This window comes from Pogoniulus pusillus, chromosome 6, assembly GCF_015220805.1.
Source record: "Pogoniulus pusillus isolate bPogPus1 chromosome 6, bPogPus1.pri, whole genome shotgun sequence".
Classification (NCBI taxonomy): Eukaryota; Metazoa; Chordata; class Aves; order Piciformes; family Lybiidae; genus Pogoniulus; species Pogoniulus pusillus.
In genome coordinates this window covers 28716571-28738541 of record NC_087269.1, presented here as the reverse complement: position 1 = coordinate 28738541, position 21971 = coordinate 28716571, and the positions used below count along the sequence as shown (strand labels likewise).

General features: G+C 54.8%; 1 protein-coding gene across 3 annotated transcripts in view; it reads right to left on the bottom strand.

The window, feature by feature from the left end:
• Positions 1–1671: 1671 nt before the first annotated feature.
• ADAMTS14 (ADAM metallopeptidase with thrombospondin type 1 motif 14) overlaps positions 1672–21971 on the bottom strand; it is a 65153-nt gene continuing 44853 nt past the window's right edge. For all 3 annotated transcript variants that reach the window (XM_064145054.1, XM_064145055.1, XM_064145056.1), the window contains 12 exons: positions 18170–18318; positions 17006–17181; positions 15306–15439; positions 14116–14239; positions 13467–13547; positions 13163–13326; positions 12515–12680; positions 9950–10082; positions 9621–9828; positions 8641–8767; positions 7470–7580; positions 1672–5213 (listed from right to left, as the gene is read on the bottom strand). In XM_064145054.1, coding sequence (XP_064001124.1) covers positions 4876–5213; positions 7470–7580; positions 8641–8767; positions 9621–9828; positions 9950–10082; positions 12515–12680; positions 13163–13326; positions 13467–13547; positions 14116–14239; positions 15306–15439; positions 17006–17181; positions 18170–18318 — 1911 coding nt within the window. In that variant the 3' untranslated portion in view covers positions 1672–4875. The remainder of the gene's footprint in view (positions 5214–7469; positions 7581–8640; positions 8768–9620; positions 9829–9949; positions 10083–12514; positions 12681–13162; positions 13327–13466; positions 13548–14115; positions 14240–15305; positions 15440–17005; positions 17182–18169; positions 18319–21971) is intronic.

Below are 21971 nucleotides of genomic sequence, written 5' to 3'. Positions count from 1 at the left end.
GACAGCCTTCACCCAGCACCATCCTTTTCCTTTGAGGATGGAGCCAGAGCAGATGGAGCCACCTGCAAGCCAGGGCAAATGGAGCCACCTGCAAGCCAGGGCAAATGGAGCCACCTGCAAGCCAGGGCAAACGGAGCCACCTGCAAGCCAGGGCAAACGGAGCCACCTGCAAGCCAGGGCAATCAAGGCCATGCCAGAGTTTGCTTCAGGGATTGCCTAAGCAACCTCGGCCAAGCCTCACTGATGAGCAGCAAACAAAGCTGCTGTTCAGCACCATGCCTCCCTGCTGGACACGAGGGATGGAGGTGGGTGACAAAACACACTCTGACCTTGGCCATGGCTGCTCAGCCATGGGTTTCACTGCTCTCTATTACTTGACCATGGTGTCACTGGCCAGTGCAAGCTCAGAAGCTTTTCTTGGCCCAAATCACCAGCACCTCTCTTCATTTTTGCCAACCTAGATATGGAGGTGTGCATTTAGAGATGGGTCACAGAGGCTCCTCTCCTGTTCTGCCAACAGTGGCAGACAGGGCTGTGTCCCCTAAGGCCAGAGAGGTGCTTTTCACCATCAGTTCAGCTGATTTAGGATACTGCAACACAAGTGAGACAGCAGCTAATGGAGACAGGCAGCAGCTGGGTTGGATTCAGCTCCCCAAGCCCATAACGCAGCATTGTGCCCTCCAGGACCAAGCACCTGGACTTTCAGGATCCCAGGGCACATTGTAATAGAAGTCACAGTCATAGAATCAAGCAGGTTGGAAGAGACCTCCAAGCTCAGCCACTCCAACCTAGCACCCAGACCTGGACAATCAACCAGACCATGGCACTAAGTGCCTCAGCCAGGCTTTGCTTCAACACCTCCAGGTACAGCAACTCCACCACCTCCCTGGGCAGCCCATTCCAATGCCAATCACTCTCTCTAACAACAACTTCCTCCTAACATCCAGTTTAGAGCTCCCCTGGCACAACTTGAGACTCTGTCCCCTTCTTCCCTTGCTGCTTGCCTGCACAAGAGACCAACCCCACCTGGCTACAGCCTCTCTTCAGGGAGTTGTAGACAGCAATAAGGTCAGCCCTGAGCCTCCTCTTCTGCAGGCTGCACACCCCCAGCTCCCTCAGCCTCTCCTCATAAGGGTTGTGTCACTGCAGATCTGACAAAAAAAACTGGTAGGTTTGGTCCTAGGAGGATCCTCAGCAGCTCACCTGTCATCCTGGCAGTGGGGATGTGATCCCAACATCATCCCACACCCTGGGAACAAGCACCTGGTGCCATAAAGCCAACAACAGCTTGAAAGGAGCTGGGTTGTCAGGAAGCAGATAGTGGAACCACAGACTGGTTGGGGTTGGAAAGGACCTCTGAAGATCACATAGTCCAACTCCCCCTGCAGTCAGCAGGGGCAGCTGAAAATAGAGCAGGTCACTGAGACACTCAGATGACGCTGGGACAGCGGCAGGGATTGCAGGGTGCTTGTAATTTAGCCAGCTGTGAGGTTTACTGGGCCTTGGGCTTACTGAAAAGGGAGACAACTCTGCCAAACCAGGTCTGGTTTGAAACAAAACAAGAGGACAGTGGCTGACTGTGTGAACTCCATCTCCACAAGCACACAGGGGGGGTCACACTTCCTTACTGCCTACCCCTTAGGCACAGACTGATCACCCCAAGAGAAGGAATCAGAGAAGTTTGATGTGGATTTATTTTTGTTTTTTACATTATGTTAGAGTTCAAAAAGGAAAAAAAAATAAAAGGGGAGGGGAAAAAAAAGAGAGAGAGAGAGAGAGAGAGAGAGAACCCACCCAAATTAATAAATATTAAAAGTTAAAAAGCTCTGAATCTGGTATGTACAAAACTTTATACATCATGGTAACACCTGGACACAAGGTTACAGCCCAACAAGGACTTGGGGCATCCAACCCAGGAGGATGTAGGGGATTAAGATGCAGCCTCTCCTCCCAGAGACTGGAGCAAATTCCTGCTGGCAGCTGGGCCGTGGCATCACTGCCTCCCCGAGCCACAGCCTGCCCAAAATGCTGGGTGCCAGCCCTGTGGCATCACTCACCCCTGGCAGAAGGAGGGGGTTGGCACCCTGCTCAAAATCTCGCTCCGCTCCTCTCCGGGCTGGAAGCCAGGGTTAGCACCTGCAACGTAGCTCCCTTGCCCCAAACCACCACCACCCCACCAGCCCTGGGAGATCCTGGCTGGGGGTGCAGAAGGGGAGCCACAGCTCTCCTCCGAGGTATAGCTGAAGGAACCACTGCAAATATTGCTACTGTGATAAAGCACTAATGCCCAGGGCAGCACCAAAGGGAGGGGGAGGCAGCCAAGAGCTCGGGAGGAAGGGGTGAGCGAGCACACAAGCACCTAAGCCTGCATGCTGCAGACATCAAAGCCCATCTGTGAGGCAGGGAGAAGGCTTTGGTTTTAGCCAGTGCCTCCAAAGCTACAGGGCAAGGAGCTGAATGCTGGAGGAAAGCCTTGACTGGGGCAAGGAAAAGCTCAAGTCCTGCCCCGAGCCAGCCCAGCACTATCCCAGTAGTGGGCAAGGGCTGTGGCACAGCCTGAACACAGAGACTGCAGAAACCATTGAGGCTGGAAGAGACCTTTGAGATCATCAGGTCCAACCACTCACTCAGAGCTCACAACCCCCACCACTAGAGCTCACAACTCCACCACTGCTGCTAGGCTGCTGCCATTAAACCCTGACCCTCAGCATCACTTGCTCCTTGGAAGAGTAACCGGAGCGTTATCTTTGGCACAATAAATAAAGGCTGGCACTCTCCTGGAGGGCAGCACTGGTGGCTGGGCTGGCCAGGGGGCACAGAGGTGGTGTCAGCAGCCTGGGGGGATGAATCCTAACCTTGGTACACCCACACAAGCACCCCAATGATCCCATGGGAGGTCTTGCACCGCAGCAGTTTGTAGGCATCCCTCAGGGAGTGGCAGGGGTTGGAACCATCCTGTCCAACCCACCAGCTAAAGCAGGGTCACCCACAGTAGGCTACTCAGGGCCACACCCAGGCAGCAGTTTGTAGGCATCCCTCCAATCCCTTAGAGAGTGGCAGGGGTTGGAAGGGATCTCTGAAGACCATCCAGTCCAACCCAGCTGCTAAAGCAGAGTCCCCCACAGTAGGCTACATCCAGGTGGGTTTGGAATCTCTCCAGAGAAGGACACTCCCTAAGTCAATTAAAGCATGTACCTCAATCTCTCCCCTGCTGCAGCCCACTCCAGACCAGCAAGGGCCAAGGACAAGCAACACACTGACAGCAGCTCCTCCAGATGCCACAACCTCAAGTTTCTTGCAGTTGCATCAATGCAGTGCTCTGTCCTGGCACTGATGGCACTGAAATGATCCCAGTATGTGCCAAGTACCGTGGGTGCCCTCACCAGCAAGCCCCAGACACCTACAGCTTCCCAGACACTGCCCCAGATGTCCCACCCTTGCTCATCATACGACCAAGACAGCAGGGCCAGCAGCTGCACCCACACCATGCCCATGTTCCCAAAAGATCCCATGCTGCAATGCCAAACTGGTCCACCTGCCAAGCCTTGCCTTCCTCAGACTCCACCTCTCCATCCTCAGAACCTCCTCCCTGCCAGCACCTAACCCACCCAGAAGCCCACCTTCCCCTGGACCACATCTGGGGGTGTTAATTCCCCCCCAGGCACCAAAATTATGTCAGCCCCCCACAGTGACACCCCTTGGGGACATGACAGGCTGCCTGACCCCGCTTTGGAGAGGTTTTGAGAGCTCTGCTTCCTCCAGGTAGAGCCTGTGCCTGCACACCAAGCAAGCTGCAGGCAGCCCTAGGCTCCTAAAGTGCTGTGCATAGATTTAGTACTTGGCACAAGAATTACTGAACGCTGTTCAACACCTCCCTTCCTCTCTCCTTCCTCTGCAACTGCCCCTGAAATCCATTCCCAGCTTCCCAGTCATCGCCATTTGCCTCCAACAGGCATTGCTGGCCCATAGGCAACAGCTGTGAGGGTGCAGGGATCAGGCTGATGAGCCTGGAGAGCTTGGGGTTGGAGATTATTAACTCAAGGTTGGTGGCTCAGAAGTCACCATCAGGTGAGAGGTGGATTTTAGGTCTTTGACTTTGCTCTTATGGTAGAATTGCCTGGACCACCACCAGCTGATCCCACAACACAGGAGAGAAGCTGGGCCATGTCTTCATGCTCCATTTTACCCCCAGACATGTTTCCCAAACTCTCCACCCCAACAGGGACAGCCCAGGGTGGCAGTTTGGGCATTTCTCCACATTTCCCCACCCCCCAACTTTAAAAAAGGAACTTCATAGAATGACAGACCTGTGGAGATTGGCAGACACCTTCCAGATCACCACCTCAACACCTTCCTCCAGCTGCTTGCCCGCACTCAAGTTCCCAGCACCTCCCACTGCTACCACCAAGTGTCCAGGGCTGGACCACTGAGCCAAGAACCTCCTCTCCAGCACATTTGGTGTTGCTGCTCGGGGGCAGGGGGAAGGCAAAAGCAACACGAAAGCTCCTCCTCCCAAATCTTTGTAGCACCTCGGGAGGAAGCAGCTCATCTACCTTCAGCAGAGCTGCTGCTGCTGCTGCTGCTGGGGTTTGCTGCTTTTCACTTGCTTTTCTGTGATGCTGTCAAAAACAAATCCCCAAACCATCCCACAGCTGGGAGGGTAGGAGGGAATGTGAGGGGAAAAAAAAAGAGGTCCTTTTCCCAGGAATTTCTGGATGAGTCATTTCCAAACCTGGCTGTGCCACCTGTGAAAACCACCACTGGAGGTGGGGAGGAGAGGAAAGAGCAAGGGAGGAGGAGGAGGTGGAGGCGGAGGAGGAGAGGGAAGGAGGTGAAAGGCTTCCCCTGCCCCACGGTGAGGTGGTGCCCAGCAGGTTACCTGGCTGCCTGGCCCCTGGCTGGCTCACTCGGGGCTGGCAGCCCCCCAGGGAAAGCACCGGAGTCGAGAAGCCCTCCGGCCTCAGGCGTTGGGGTGAGGTCCCCAGCGGGTCCCTGCACAGGGATGGTGGGGCCAGGGGAGAGTGGCAGAGTGGGGCTGGGCCCATTGGTTGCGGTGGCAGCGCTGGGGCCAGCGGCAGGGGGCGAGCCGGTGGCAGAGGTGGCTTTCTTGCCGCAGGACTCGCAGCAGAGCTTGTTGTAGCCAGGGATGGAGCAGTAGCGAGCCAGGACCTCCATCTGGCAGAAGATGGACTTGTCCCCCAGGCAAGGCTCTCCTGGAAGAAGGAGAGAGCAGCGTCAGCAAGCATGGAAGATGAAGACCTTTCAGAACAAGAAAGTCACTGAGGTGCTGGAGCAGGTCTGAAGAAAAGGAAGGGAGCTGCTGAAGGGTCTGGAGAACAGGGCTGGGGAGGAGGGGCTGAAGGACACCGAGTCTGAAGAAAAGGAGGCTGAGGGAAGACCTTCTGGCTCTCTACAACACCCTGAAAGGAGGCTGGAGTGAGGTGGGGGTTGTTCTCTTCTCCCAAGGAACAAGAGATAGGACAAGAGGAAACAGCCTCAACTTGCACCAGGCAAGGTTTAGGTTGGACATTAGGAACGTGTCTTCCCTGAAAGGGTGTTCAAGCCCTGGACCAGGTTGCCCAGGAAGGTAATGGAGCCACCATCCCTGTAGGGGTTTAAAAGCCATTTAGATGTGGTGCCTGGGGATATGACTTAGTGATGAACTTGGGAGAGTAGGGCTATTGGTTGGACTCAACAATCTTGAAAGTCTTGTCCAACCTGCATGATTCTCTGATTCTAAGATCATAGAACCATAGAATCAACCAGGTTGGAAGAGACCTCCAAGCTCATCCAGTCCAACCTAGCACCCAGCCCTGTCCAATCAACCAGACCATGGCACTAAGGGCCTCAGCCAGGCTTTGCTTCAACACCTCCAGGCACAGCCGCTTCAACACCTCCAGGCACAGCCACTCCACCACCTCCCTGGGCAGCCCATTCCAATGCCAATCACTCTCTCTGACAACAACTTCCTCCTAACAGCCAGCCTAGACCTCCTCTGCCACAACTTCAGACTCTGTCCCCTTATTCTCTTGCTGCTTGCCTGGCAGAAGAGACCAACCCCACCTGGATACAGCCTCCCTTCAGTGAGTTGTAGACAGCAATGAGGTCAGCCCTGAGCCATAGGCTCCCCTCCTTGCACCTTTCTGATGGTCCCAAAGGCAACTTTCCCTTTCTGTCTTCTTGTAATTAAAGAGGTCCTCTAAGAAAGCTAGGGACAGAGCTTTCAGCAGGGCCTGCTGTGACAGGACAAGGAGTGATGGTTTAAACCTAAGGAGGGTAGACTTACACTAGAGAGAAGGAAGACATTTTTGACAGTGATGGTGGTGAGACCCTGGCCCAGGTTACCCAGGGAGGTGGGAGCTGCCCCATCCTCGAAGCCATTCCAGGTCAGCTTGGTTGGGGCTCTAAGCAACCTGCTCTAGTTGCAGATGCCTCTGCTGACTGCGGGGTGAATGGACTTGATGATCTTGAAAGGTCTTTTGCAACCCAAACCACTGCTCTCTGTTCCCATTTGGCAATGCCTGTGCAGGAAGAAGTGGTGATGAATTTGGAGTTCGAGGAATCTGTGGATGGGACTAAAAAACAGAGCAGGATGCTCCAAACCAGCAACTTGAGTCCAGTCATGGTGCATCTGGCCCCTGTACTCTAAGCAAGGAGCAAAAGCTAGAGGCCACCTCCCTGGCCTGGGTAGAGAGGAGGCTGAGGACAGTTCAAAGTGAAAGGGAGAAGGATATAAAATGCAGGAGGCAAAGGGAGAGCAGTGCGAACTGCAGGATCCCAGACTCCACGAGATGGCGATCGAGAGCCAGGGCTTGCAGACAGCCATCCAGGGTGCAGCTGCAGAGGGTCAGCCCTCCCAGAACCACTGCTGGATAGCCTACACCTTCCCACGTCACAGGGAGCTGCAGAAGCTCCTTCCCAAACAGGGACACTGCAGCTGCAGAAGCTCCTTCCCAAACAGGGACACTGCAGCTGCAGAAGCTCCTTCCCAAACAGGGACACTGCAGCTGCAGCAGCTCCTTCCCCAGGCAGGGACACTGCAGCTACAGAAGCTCTTTCCCCGAACAGGGACACTGCAGCTGCAGAAGCTCCATCCCAAGCAGGGACACTGCAGCTGCAGAAGCTCCTTCCCAAACAGGGACACTGCAGCTGCAGAAGCTCTTTCCCCAGGCAGGGACACTGCAGCTACAGAAGCTCTTTCCCCGAACAGGGACACTGCAGCTGCAGAAGCTCCATCCCAAGCAGGGACACTGCAGCTGCAGAAGCTCCTTCCCAAACAGGGACACTGCAGCTGCAGAAGCTCTTTCCCCAGGCAGGGACACTGCAGCTACAGAAGCTCTTTCCCCGAACAGGGACACTGCAGCTGCAGAAGCTCCAACCCAAGCAGGGACACTGCAGCTGCAGAAGCTGCACCCCTGAGCAGGGACACTGCAGCAGCAGCAGCTCCTTGCCCAGGCAGGGACACTTACTGGATGAGATCTTGCTGACAGGGTTTTTGGCTCCATCCTGAGGCACCTGCTGCCCTTTGGATATGCTGTGGTCACCGGAGTCAGCATTGGTGGTGATGCCAGAGAGCTTCCCTGTGGAGAGAACACTCAAGATGCCCACCTGACAGGGGAGGTTGGGGGCACACAAAACCCCATAGGAAGGGCTTCTGAGGGGGCATTTTTTGGGTTTTAGGGGACCTCTTTACAGATAAAATGCCTGGGAGAGCACCCAGGTGACCCAGCACTTAAGCAACCCAAGATAAAGTCCAGGGTGGCCCCTTCCACCCTAGCCTCAGCTCTGCATCCTCAAACGCCCAGAAAATACCAGGGCCAAGAAGAGAAAGGTGACAACTTCTGGCTGTCCTTTAACCCCTTCTCTGCCAGCAGCAGCAGGGATGTTCACAGGCTCACAGGATGTTTGGGGTTGGAAGGAACCCAAGGAGATCATCAAGTACAAGCCCCCTGCCAGAGCAGGACCACACAGTCTAACACAGAGCACACAGGAACACATCCAGACAGGCCTTGAAAGGCTCCAGAGAAGGAGATTCCACAACCTCTCTGGGGAGCCTGTGCCAGTGCTCTGTGACCTTACAGTAAAGAAGTTCCCCCTTATGTTGAGGCAGAACCTCTTTTGCTGCTATTTACACCCATTGCTCCTTGTCCTATCCCAGGGAGCAGTGAGCAGAGCCTGTCCCCCCCAACCTGGCCAGCCTTCAGATAACGTTTATCAAATCCCCTCTAAGTCTTCTCTTCTCCAGACTAAACAGCCCCAGGTCCCTCAGCCTCTCCTCATCAGGCAGTGCCCACCAGTGCCCTCATCATCCTCTTAGCCCTCTGCTGGACCCTCTCCAGCAGATCCCTGTCCCTTTTAAACTGGGGAGCCAAAACTGAACACAGTATTCAAGATGAAGTCTCAGCAGGGCAGAGTAGAGGGGGAGGAGAACCTCCCTTGCTCTGCTGGACACACTCTTCCTCATACACCCCAGGACCCCATTGGCCTTCTTGGCCACAAGGACACATTGCTGTGCCATGTTCACCCCAACCTTCTTTGACAGCAGCCCTCTGAAGCAGAGACAGGCTGGAGGCATGGATGAAGGTTGGTCTGCGTTGGCACATGCCTCCCACCCCAAGTGCCACCTCCTCATCCTCTCACCTGGACACAGGGCCACGTGGCAGCCCTGGACAGCCTCCGGCTTGTCACCCTCGCAGCGCCCGCCGCTCTCGCTGCCTTTGCACACAACCTGCCGCTGCTGGACGCCTTCCCCACAGCTGGCTGAGCACTGCAGACAGACAAACAGGCAGGCAGACAGACAGAGGGACACTTAGGAACGTAGTGGAGGCAGCTGGCACATCTTGAGAGCCACCTCAGATGGGGAATTGCAGGTGACAACTCCTCGGGTGGATTTTGGTTCTAATAAGGGCTTTTGCTCTCCACCAAACCCATCCTGCTCTTCACTGGGGTGCACTGGGATGCAGCTTGGGCACTGGGTTCAGTTTTGGGTCCCTCACTACAGGAGGGACATTGAGGTGCTGCAGGAGGTCCAGAGAAGGGCAAGGAAGTTGGTAAGGGTCTGGAAAACAGGACTGGTGAGGAGCAGCTGTGGGAACTGGGGATGGTTAGTGTGGACAAGAGGAGGCTGAGGAGAAAGCTCGCTGTTGCTCTCTACAGCTCCCTGAAGGAGGCTGCAGTGAGGAGAGGGTTGGTCCCTTCTCCCAAATTACAAGTGAGGAAACGGCCTCAAGTTGCACCAGGCAAGGTTTAGGTTGGCCGTCAGGAACAATTTCCTCCCTGACAGGGTTGTCAAACCCTGCACCGGGCTGCCCAGGGCAGTGGTGGAGTCCCCATCCTGGAAGGGCTTTCAAAGCCGTGTAGCTGCGGTGCCGAGGGCCAGGGCCCAGCGGTGACCTGGCAGTGCTGGGCTAAATGCCAGCCCTCACCACCTCAGAGCTCCTTCTCCACCCAACCACCTCTCCTGCTCTCATGCTATCCCCGGCCTCATTCTGACCTTCCCCACAAACCTCAGTGACACTCACACCCTCATCCCCGCAAGACCAGCCCGCTCCACGACCTCCTGGCCGTCACCCCCAGCCCCAGTACCCCTGCTCCTGCCGACCCCACCCCTGGCAGCTCACCTGGGACCAGGCGCCTGTCCGCCACTGCGCGGGGCAGGGGGCGCGGGCACAGGGCCGCCGCGCCTCGGGGCGCTGCCCGGGGCAGTTCTTGGTGTGCAGGGTGCGGTTGGTGCCATCCTGCAGGCGCTGCACGCACTGCACTGCCCGCGCCTGCACCCCCAGCTTGCCACAGGACCTGCTGCAGGCGCCCCACTCCTCTGCCACCCACCTGCCAGGGCAAAGGCGGCACACGGCCAAGGTGTTAAGAGGTGACGCCCAGGCTGGGAAGCGGCCCCAGCTAAGGGCAAGGAGGGGATGAGAGGACCTCGGGCGGGCCGAGGGGCACTCACATGGGCTGGGAGCACTCCTGGAGGTTACAGCGCCGCCGGATGGGCTTCGGCTTCTTGCCGCTGTCACAGAAGTTCCTGTGCACCATGCGGCTGTCGCTCTTCCGCCGGCAGCCGTACTTGGTGTACTGGATGCCTGGAGAGGGGGGCAGAGAATGGGTGGTGAGGAGATGGGTGCAGAGGTCCCACCAGCTCTCCATCTGGTCCCTCCTCTTCACCCCTGCTGGGATGCATGCTCTGGGATGTCACCACGCAGGTGGCACCAAGCAGGGCTTCTGCCAGGCTTGCGGAGGCCAACTGTGCAAGATGCAACAAGGCCAAGTGCTGAATCACAGAATCAAGCAGGTTGGAAGAGACCTCCAAGCTCAGCCACTCCAACCTAGCACCCAGCCCTGGCCAATCACTAAGTGCCTCATCCAGGCCTTTCTTGAACACCTCCAGGGACGGCAACTCCACCACCTCCCTGGGCAGCCCATTCCAATGCCAATCACTCTCTCTGCCAACAACTTCCTCCTGACATCCAGCCTAGACCTCTCACGGCACCACTTGAGACTTTGTCCCCTAGTTCTGTTGCTGGGTCACATGGGTCACATGAGCACTGCAGGCTTGAGTCAGAGTGGGTAGAAATTGTCCAGTGGAAAACGAGCATTGCTATGAGGATAGGCTGAGGGAACTGGGCTTGTTCAGCCTGCAGAAGAGAAGACTCCAGGGGCACCTCAGAGCTGCCTTCCAATACCTGAACAGAGCCTACAGGAAGGCTGCAGAGGGACTTTTCATAAGGGTGTCTACAGACAGGACAAGGGGGAATGGTGTGAAGCTGAGGGAGAGAGGAAGAGTGAGGTTAGACTGAACCTTTGCAAGATGGTGAGGTTCTGGAACAGGTTGCCCAGTAAGGCTGTGGATGCCTCCTCCCTGAGGGTGTTCAAGGCCAGGCTGGGTGAAACCTTGAGCAACCTGATCAAGTTGAAAGGTGTCCCTGCCCATGGTGAGGAGGTTGGAGTAGATGATCACAGAATCATGGAATCATTGAGGCTGGAAAAGACCTGAGATCATGACCTAACCCCACAACATCAGCTAAACCATGCCACCAAGTGCCACATCCAATCTTTTCTTAAAGACCTCCAGGGATGGTGACTGCAACACCACCCTGGGCAGTCCATCCCAGTGCCTAATCACCCCTTCTGTGAGGAAGTGCTTCCTAATATTCAATCTAAACCTGCCCTGGTGCAGCTTCAGACCATGCCCTCTTGTGCTGCCACTAGTTGGTGGACAATAAGCTCAACCAAAGCCTGGGCTGCATCAGGACAAGTGTGGCAAGCAGATCAAGTGAGGTGATTCTCCCTCTCTACTGTGCTCTGCTGAGACCCCACCTGCAGTACTGCATCCAGTTCTGGAGCTCCCATTCCAAGAGGGATGTGGAGGTGCTGGAGTGTGTCCAGAGAAGGGCCACGAGGATGCTCAGAGGGCTGCAGCAGCTCTGCTGTGAGGACAGACTGAAAGAGTTGGAGCTTGGAGAAGAGGAGGCTGCAAGGTGACCTTCTTGTGGACTCCAGTATCTAAAGGGGCCTCCAAAAAGCTGGGGAGGGACTTTTTAGGCTCTCAGAATGTGACAGGACTAGGGGGAGTGGAGCAAAGCTGGAGAGGGGTAGGTTCAGACTGGACATGAGAAGGATGTTGCTCAGCATGAGTGGGGAAAGGCTGGAATGGGTTGCCCAGGGAGGTGGTTGAAGCCCCATGCCTGGAGGTGTTTAAGGCCAGATTGGATGACACTCTGGATAGCCTGATGTAGAGTAAGGTGTTCCTGCCTGTGGCAGGGGGTTGGAACTAGATGATCCTTGTGGTGCCTTCCAACCCTGACTGATTCTGTGATTCTATGATTCTATTCCAGTTGCCTGGGAGAAGAGCCTAGCTCCCACCTGCTACAGCTTCCTTTTAGGTAGTTGTAGAGAGTGATAAGGTCCCCTCTAAGTCTCCTCTTCTCCAGGCCGAACACTCCCAGCTCGCTCAACCTCTTCTCAACGGTCTTCCCCTCCAGCTCCCTCACCAGTCATGTTGTTCTCCTTTGGACCCACTCCAGCACCTCAGTATCCTTCTTGACTTGAGGGGCCCTGAGCTGCACACAGTGCTTGAGGTGAGGTCTCACCAGTGCCATGTACAGGGGCAAAATTACATCCCTATTCCTGATACAGGCCAAGATGCCACTGGCCTTCTGTGCCACCTGGGCACAATTCTGGCTCATGCCCAGCCAGCTGTCAACAGCACTCCCAGGTCCCTCTCTGCTGGGCTGCTCTCCAGCCACTCATCCCCTAGTCTGTAGTGCTGCATGGGGTTGCTGTGGCCAAAGTGCAGGACCTTGCACTTGGTCCTGTTGAATCTCAAACCACTGGCCTGAGGTCAATGATCTCTGAGGTCAACGATCTCTGAGGTCTTTTCCAATCTAAATCCTTCTATGATTCTCTGGGGGTGCTGGACAACAGCTGGCCGAGGATGGTGTCTTCCAACCAAAACAATTCCATGATGCTAATAAGCCCAAGCACATGCTGTAGGCTTCTAAAAAGGGGAAGCTACCTCCTCCACACGCCTTGGAGCACTGAGACCAGCTCTTGAGGGCCCACTCGTAGGAATCCATCTCCTCAAGCAGGACGTTGTTGTTTCCGATCATGGGCAGCAGGTCTTCGTGGATGATGTACCGGTACATCAGGCTGCTCCTCACCTCCTCCTCCTGAGGCATGACCTGCAGGAAGAGAGAGGACAGAGGGAGGTGGGGAAGGAGACATAGGATGGGTGCCATGGGAAAGGGAAGGCAAGAGGAGGTCATCAAAGCAAAAAGAAGAAAACAATGATCACATGATAAGGAATAGAGAGAAGTAGGAGAAACCAACCCCATTACTACCTCCAACACGGTAAGGTGGGCTCTGAACACAGAGCCTATGCCCTTTGGGAACAGATCTCTGCAGCTGTGGAGAAGACTACTGCCCAAACACCCCAACCCCAGCCTCTGGACAATCCTGCAGGACTACACTCTACACCCAAAGCCAGCACTGGCCATGGGGATGGACTGGAGTGCTGTCCTACCCTTCCCTGGGCACCCAGGGAACCCAGTCACTAACTCCCCTACACCACATCTTCCATCCCATCTCAGAACACCTTCCCTCTCTGCAGCACTGGGTAGCAATTGTCCCCAACGTGCCCAGAGGATATGTCAACCAGGCTTACCAAAACACTGATGGCCTCATGCAGAGGGCCACTGGTTTTCAGGCTCTCCTTGCCATGGTCAATGTTGTATTCCCACTCCAGGCCCATCGCAATGAATACTTGGCTTTTGGCTTCTTTGCCCATGCCATCAAGGATGAAGTTACCTGTGGCTTGATTCTTAACAGCTGGAGGAGAAAGGAGGTATTTCAATGGCACTTCTCTTTGAAGGACTGGAATGACCCAAGTAAGAAGAACCTTTGGGTGGGAATTGTCAGAATAGAGCTGAGATAGAGGTGAAGGGAGAGGTGAACTACAGCGTACACACCGATGCTGTGGGATGCTGGCTCCATCTCTTCTATCTGAAGGTGCCTTGCCCCAGCTGGAATCTCAAACATCTTCAAAACACCTGCCAAAAGGGAGGGAGCAAGGATGGAGGGAAGAGAAAGAGTAGGTTTGCTCCACCTGGGCATACATATGAATCATAGAATCACAGACTGGATTGGACTGGGACTTCTAAAGGTCATCTAGTCCAACCTCCCCTGCAGTCAGCAAGGACAGCTGCAACTAGAGCAGGCTGCTCACAGCCTCAACCAACCTGACCTGGCATGGTTCCAGGAATGGGAAGCATCTACCACCTCTCTGGGCAAGCTGGGACAGTGTCTCACCACCCTCAGTGGAAAATATTGCTCTCTTCTCTCTAGTCTGAATCTCCCCTTTTTAGTTTCAAACCATCACGCCTCATCCTGTTACAGCAGGCTCTGCTCAAAAGTCTGTCCCCAGCTTTCTGATCAGCTCCTTTAAATCCTGAAAGGCCACCAGGTCTCCCCAGAGCCTTCTGTTCTCCAGGCTGAGCAACCCCAAAGCTCTCAAGCCTGCCTTCCCAGCTAGAGGTGCTCCAGCCCTCTTACCATTGTTATGCCCTCCTCCAGGTGACCCTGACCAAATGCACTGCCACAGCCACCCAGCTGACTCACCTGGCTGCTTGGGGGTCTTGGCCAGCGTGCCCTTCACCGTCCGGCAGTGGGAGTTGTCCCCGCCGCAGACCCCACACTTGTCATCCTGCTTCAGGGAGCCAACCTCCTTGTCACAGCCAACATGCTGTCACCCGTGAGGAAGAAGAGACAAGCAGGGGGTTACACCCCTGCAGCCCACCCCAGCAGCCCACCATGCTCCAGGACTCTTTGCCACACATAGGCTAAAACATGCATCCCCAAGGGGGCAGTGGGTCAAGAAGATCATGGAATGGTTTGGATTGGAAGGAATCCTTAAAGATAGAATGATAGAATCACAGAATGGTTTAGGTTGGAAGGAGCCTCAAAGTTCATCTAGTTCCAACCCCCTCCCATAGGCAGGGACACCTCCCACTAGAATAGGTCGCTCGAGACCTCATCCAACCTGGCTTTGAACACCTCCAGGGAGGGACCAACCACAACCTCTCTGGGCCACCTGCTCTAGTGCCTCACCACCCTCACTGTAAAGAACTTCTTCCCAACATCTAGTCTAAATCTCCCCTCTTCCAGCTTGAACCCATTGCCCCTCATTCTGTCGTTACCAGACCTTGCCAATAGTTCTTCCCCAGCCTTCGTGTAGGCCCCCTTCAGATATTGGAAGGCTGCTACAAGGTCTCCTCAAAGCCTTCTCTTCTCCAGGCTGAAAAGCCCCAACTCTCGTGGTCTGTCCTCATAGCAGAGCTGCTGCAGCCCTCTGAGCATCTTGGTGGCCTCCTCTAGACTCACTCCAACAGTTCCATGTCTTTTTTGTGTTGAGGGCTCCAGAACTGTACACAATACTCCAGGTGGGGTATGATGAGAGAGGAGTCCACCCCCCCTGCAGTCAGCAGGGACATCTGCAGGGACATATTCAGGGACATCTGCATCTAGAGCAGGTTGTTCAGAGCTTCTACCACCTCTCTGGGCAATCTAGGCCAGTGTCTCACCACCCTCAGCATAAAACATTCCTCCCTTCTCTCTAGTCTGAATTCCCCTCTTAGTTTCAAACCACTACTCCTTGTCCTGTCACAGCAGGCCCTGCTCAAAAGATTGTCTCCATCTTCCTTATAGGACCCTTTAAGTTCTGAGAGGCCATCAGGGTGCTGAACAAGCTCTCTTCTTTTCTGGACAGGCATAGGACAGGGAGAACCCCGCAGCAGCCATCGGCTCCTCACCACACACTCGCCCCGGACGCAGACGCTGTAGGGATCTCGGTAGCTGCAGCGGGTACCATCATGGACAACCTGGTTCATGAAGACTACGTCTCCTGTTCCCTCAGACTGGCAGATCAGCTCACACTTCTGAGCATCTACAGCAAAATTGAATGGGGGCAAAAAAAGGAGGGGTTATGGGAATACACCGAGGTGACTGCAAACAGAAACTCATCTCGGCTTGTAGCCAGAATTCCCAGGCCCAGGCTACTCATGGGCCTGGCTTGTGCCACATCCTTTCTGCTGCCCAAGAACCTGCACTTTTGCCCAGCACGCTTGGGAAATTAGCAGAAGGCAGCTCTAGGGAGACACAGCATGACCCTGCTGTGCCAGACACTTGGCTGTGTGCATGAGGAACACCAAGCCAGGAGCTGGCTCGCAGCCAGGCTGGAGTGGCACACTGCCCACTGAAGCTCCGGGAGCAAGTAGCCGGCGCTGTCTCTCCCCCACCCCCAAGGCAAACAAGTCCTCTGCATGCCAAAGCACACAGCATGTGGAGATAAAGCCTCTTGAGTATTGAAAATGGATTTCTCTCTGGCTGCCATTATTAGAATTATAACATCACTTTGGTTGGAAAAGACCTCTAAGGTCATCAAGTCCAGCTGTTAACCCAGCACTGCCAGGTCACCACTAGACTATGGCCCTCAGCACCACATCCTCTCAGCTTTGAATTCCCTTCAGGGATGGAGACTCCACCACCACCCTGGGCAGACTGGTTCAGCATCTGACAACTCTTTCAGGGAAGACATTTTTTCTCATGTCCATCCTAAACCTTGCTTGGTGCAACTTGTGGCCATTTCTTCTTGTGCCATCACTTGTTACCTGGAGACCAACCTCCACCTCCTTTCAGGGAGTTGTAGAGAGCAACAAGGTCTCCCCTCAGTCTCCTTTTCTCCAGGCTAAACACCCCAAGTTCTCACAGCTGCTCTTCACCAGACCTGTTCTCTAGACCCTTCACCAGACTCCTTGCCCTTCTCTGGATGCACTCCAGCACCTCTGTCCTTCCTGTAGTGGGGAGCCCAAAACTGAACCCAAGATTCAAGGCACAGCCCCACCAGAGCCAAGTACAGGAGGACAATCACTGCCTTAGTCCTGCTGGCCACACTATTGCTGATAGAAGCCAAGATGCTTTTGGCCTTCTTGCCCACCTAAGCCTACAAGGAGTTCTTCTCTTACTAGCACAGGAGGAGAAGGGCAAGGTTTCAACACAGGCTTATCTTCTCATGTTGTGTTTTGAGGCAGCACAGGAATTAGAGCAACATCTGAGCTTTTCCACCTGAGGCCATGTTCAGGAGATTGATTTTAAAGACCTGGCTATGTGATGTCAGCTTATTGTGCTTTAACTGCCATCTCTGAAGCTTTCCACAATTCAATACCCAGGCAGCTGGCACAGCCTCCATCCATCCCATGGTGACAGCCACCAGCACAGCTTCACAGTATCACAGTATCACCAAGGTTGGAAGAGACCTCATAGATCATCAAGTCCAACTCTTTACCACAGAGCTCAAGGCTAGACCATGGCACCAAGTGCCACGTCCAATCCTGCCTTGAACAGCTCCAGGGACGGCGACTCCACCACCTCCCCAGGCAGCCCATTCCAGTATCCAGTATTCCTCTGAGGTGAAGGCAATTAGGCTGCTGCTCCTTTGCTAGGAGCTGCTCACCATCATGATGCTCGTAAGGAAGCCAGGAATGCTTGCTGCTCTGGTGGGTGTAGTAGGAGTTGCGCTTGGAGCACTGCTGGGCACGGAAGTCCTGGAAGGGCCCTGGGCACTCCTCGGTGTTGCACACTTGGTACTCATAGGTGGCTCCCGGGCAGTGGCGGCCACCGTACGCCGGGCTGGAAAACACAGTGGGTGAGTTAAAAGAGCATCAGGAGTGGGGGATGCTGTTCAAATATGACCAAATGCATGGCACAGCTCATGCAGGAGCAGATCACAGGATCAAAGGCTCACAGGATGTTAGGGGTTGGAAGGGACACAAGGAGATCATTGAGTCCAACCCCCCTGCCAGAGCAGGACAATACTATCTAACACAGAGCACACAGGAACACATCCAGACAGGCCTTGAAAGGCTCCAGAGAAGGAGGCTCCACAACCTCTCTGGGGAGCCTGTTCCAGTGCTCTGTTAGCCTTACAGTAAAGAAGTTCCCCCTTGTGTTGAGGCAGAACCTCTTTTGCTGCAACTTACACCCATTGCTCCTTGTCCTATCCCAGGGAGCAAATGAGCAGAGCCTGTCCCCATTCACAGAACGTCTTAGATTGGCAAAGCCCTTCAAGCTCATTGAGTCCAATCATTAGTTTCACACTGACAAGTCCTTGACTAAACCAAAGCCCTCAGCACAACATCTCATCACTAGGAATCGCTCTGCTTGGAAAGGACCACCAGCATCAGCCAGTCCAGCCTTCATCCCAGCAGCCCTCATCACCAGACCATAGCCTCAAGCACCACATCCACTCCTCTTTTAAACACCCCCAGGGATGGCAACTCCACCACCTCCCTGGGCAGCCTGTTCCAGTGCCTGACCACCTGCTCAGGAAACAACTTCCTCTCAACAGCCAACCTAAACCTCCCCTGATGCAACTTGAGGCCATTTCCTCATTAGTAACTGGGGAGAAGAGACCAGCTCCAGCCTCACTGCAACCTCCTTTTAGGTAGCTGCAGAGGGCAGTAAGGTCCCCTCTCAGCCTCCTCTTCTCCAGACTAACCGAGCCCAGCTCCCTCAGCCACACAAGCGAGCACACGAGGTGAAGAGCAAGGAAGCTCTGTCTCTCTCCTCTCCCGGTTCTAGGGGGCAGTGAAAGGAGGGGAGCGGAGGCCAAACCTACGGTGGGTTGTCGCAGCTCCGGCTGCGCGAGCGCACGCCTCCCCCACAGGTCCTGGAGCACGAGCCAAACTTGGACCAGGAGCTCCAGCTGCCATCCTGGCTGTAGGGCTGCTCTGAGGTCTTCCAGATGCAGTGACCCTTGAAGCACCACTGGAAGGGAGGAGAACCACAGGTATATTCTGGTTGGAAAAGAGCCTCACCAAGTCCAACCGATAGCCCTGCTCTTCAAGGTGCACCCTAAACCATAGCCCCAAGCACCACATCCAAATGACTTTTAAACACACCCAGGGTTGGTGACTCCACCACTTCCCTGGGCAACCCATTCCAATGCCTGACCACTCTTGCTGGCAAAAAAATGTTTCCTAATGCCCAATCTAAACCTACCCAGTTGCAGCTTGAGGCCATTCTCTCTTGTTCTATCACTATTTACCTGTGAGAAGAGACCAGCACCAACCTCTCCACAACCTCCTTCCAGGTAGCTGTAGGCAGTGATGAGGTCTCTCCTCAGCCTCCTCCTTTTCAAACTAACCATCCCCAGCTCCCTCACTCTTCATAAGATTTATTCTCCAGGCCCTTCCCCAGCTTCCTTGCCCTGTGTCCCCTTGTTCTGTTGCTGCTTGCCTGGGAGAAGAGACCAACCCCCACCTGGCTACAGCCTCCCTTGCAGTAGTTGTAGACAGCAATGAGGTCAGCCCTGAGCCTCCTCCAGGCCAAACACCCCCAGCTCCCTCAGCCTCTCCCCACAGGGCTGTGCTCCAGGTCCCTCACCAGCTTCATTGCCATTCTCTGGACATGTTCCAGCACCTGAACATCTCTCTTGCATTGAGGTGCCCAGAACTGGACACAGCTCTCAAGGTGTGGCCTGACCCAAGCCGAGTAAAGCAGAGAAAAGTGGAGGAGCTCCACACCTGCCCCTTTCAAAGCTCTCTGCAGCAGCAAAGAGAAGCCTTCTGCACCCACAGCACTGCAGAAATGGCTCACAGTTTGCAAAGCACAGGAGGAAGAAGCTCTTCAGCACACACTCAGGCATGCCCCACAGCGGGAAGCAGGACCAGGAGAGGTCCCTGATCATGTAATAGCAGTGGTGAACTCCAGGCTAGTTTAGGGATGAGCAAGCTGAATCATTTCCTAGAACCACAAAATGGTTTGGGTTGGAAGGAACCTGAGGGATGGCAAAGGGCTCAGGTCCAGCCAACATGGTTTTAGGAAGGGCAGATGCTGCCTCTCCAACCTGATCTCCTTCTATGATCAGGTGACCCGCTTGGTGGATGTGGGGAGGCCTGTGGATGTGCTCTATCTGGACTTCAGCAAGGCCTTTGACACTGTCCCCCACAGCAAACTGCTGGCTAAGCTGTCAGCCCATGGCTTGGATGGTAACACTCTGTGCTGGGTTAGGAACTGGCTGGAGGGCCAGACCCAGAGAGTGGTGGTGAATGGTGCCACATCCAGCTGGCGGCCAGTCACTAGTGGTGTCCCTCAGGGATCAGTGCTGGGCCCCATCCTCTTTAACATCTTCATAGATGATCTGGATGAGGGCATGGAGTCAGTCATCAGCAAGTTTGCAGATGACACTAAGCTGGGGGCAGATGTGGCTGGGCTGGAGGGGAGAAGGGCTCTGCAGCGGGACCTTGACCGCCTGGACAGATGGGCAGAGTCCAATGGGATGGGGTTCAATAGCTCCAAGTGCAGGGTGCTGCACTTTGGCCACAACAACCCCATGCAGAGATACAGGCTGGGGTCGGAGTGGCTGGAGAGCAGCCAGACAGAGAGGGATCTGGGGGTGCTGATTGATACACGCCTGAACATGAGCCAGCAGTGTGCCCAGGTGGCCAAGAGAGACAGTGGCATCCTGGCCTGCATCAGGAATGGTGTGGTCAGCAGGAGCAGGGAGGTCATTCTGCCCCTGTACTCTGCACTGGTTAGACCACACCTTGAGTACTGTGTTCAGTTCTGGGCCCCCCAGTTTAAAAGGGACGTTGAGATGCTTGAGCGTGTCCAGAGAAGGGCGACGAGGCTGGTGAGAGGCCTTGAGCACAGCCCTATGAGGAGAGGCTGAGGGAGCTGGGATTGTTTGGCCTGGAGAAGAGGAGGCTCAGGGGTGACCTTATTGCTGTCTACAACTACCTGAGGGGTGGTTGTGGCCAGGAGGAGGTTGCTCTCTTCTCTCAGGTGGCCAGCACCAGAACGAGAGGACACAGCCTCAAGCTGCGCCAGGGGAGATTTAGGCTGGAGTTGAGGAGAAAGTTCTTCACTGAGAGTCATTGGACACTGGAATGGGCTGCCCAGGGAGGTGGTGGAGTCGCCGTCCCTGGAGCTGTTCAAGGCAGGATTGGACGTGGCACTTGGTGCCATGGTCTAGCCTTGAGCTCTGTGGTAAAGGGTTGGACTTGATGATCTGTGAGGTCTTTTCCAACCTTGTTGATACTGTGATACTGTGAACTTTAAAAAGTCATCAAGTCCCTCCTGCAGCCAGCAGGGACATCTGCAACTGTGATCAGGTTGCACAGAGTCCCAAACAACCTGGCCTGGAATGCTGCCAGGGATGAGGCTTCTACCACCTCTATGCGCAACCTGTTCCAGTATTGCCACATCGCTGGCTCACGAATCATAGAATCATAGAGTCAGTCAGGGTTGGAAGGGACCACAAGGATCATCTAGTTCCAACCCCCCTGCCATGCCCAGGGACACCCTACCCTAGATCATGGTGAACCTTTTGTCCACCAGAACTGCCAAGTCCTTCTCCACATTGCTGGAGATGATCTGGAGATTTCCCACAGGTCAGCCCCTAAGCTGCACTGCTGCAGGGAGTTATTCCTCCCCAGGTGCAGAACCCTACACTTGAGCTTGTTGAAATTCCTGAGGTTACCCTCTACTCAACTCTCCAGCCTGTCCAGGTCTCCCTGAATGTCAGGTGAACAGGTGCTGGATACTTCATGAACAGCCACTCTCCAGCAAAGGACCACCCAAAATCAGCATGAGACAGAAGCTCTTCCAACATATTCACACTTCCATTCTATGCTAATATGCATGTTAAGAGAGCCTAAGGTAAAACCCTGATGACATCATAAGATTGGATGTGCAATGGTGTCATCGTTCTTTTGACAGGTGACAAAATGTTCCACTGCAGCATAATATCATAGAATCAGCCAGGTTGGAAGAGACCTCCAAGCTCACCCAGTCCAACCTAGCACCCAGTCCTGGCCAATCAACCAGACCATGGCACTAAGTGCCTCAGCCAGGCTTTGCTTCAACACCACCAGGCACAGCAACTCCACCACCTCCCTGGGCAGCCCATTCCAATGCCAATCACTCTCTCTGACAACAACTTCCTCCTAACAGCCAGCCTAGACCTTCTAGACCTGCCACAACTTGAGACTGTGCCCCCTTGTTCTGTTGCTGCTTGCCTGCAAGAAGAGACCAACCCCACCTGGCTACAGCCTCCCTTCAGGGAGTTGTAGACAGCAATGAGGTCAGCCCTGAGCCTCCTCTTTTCCAGACTAAACAACCTCAGCCCCCTCAAACCAAAGTCTTCATCTAAGCCTAAACTGGGGAAAATAAGGAGTAACACCAGCTGAAGAAAAACAAAAAAAGCACCCACCACCCACCCTCAAGGGTGTCCCTGTCCTCTGCCAGAGAGGGAGCAAGCAGGACCTGCCCCTACCTTGCCTGGGCACCCACCACCCACCCTCAAGGGTGTCCCTGTCCTCTGCCAGAGAGGGAGCAAGCAGGACCTGCCCCTACCTTGCCTGGGCACCCACCACCCACCCTCAAGGGTGTCCCTGTCCTCTGCCAGAGAGGGAGCA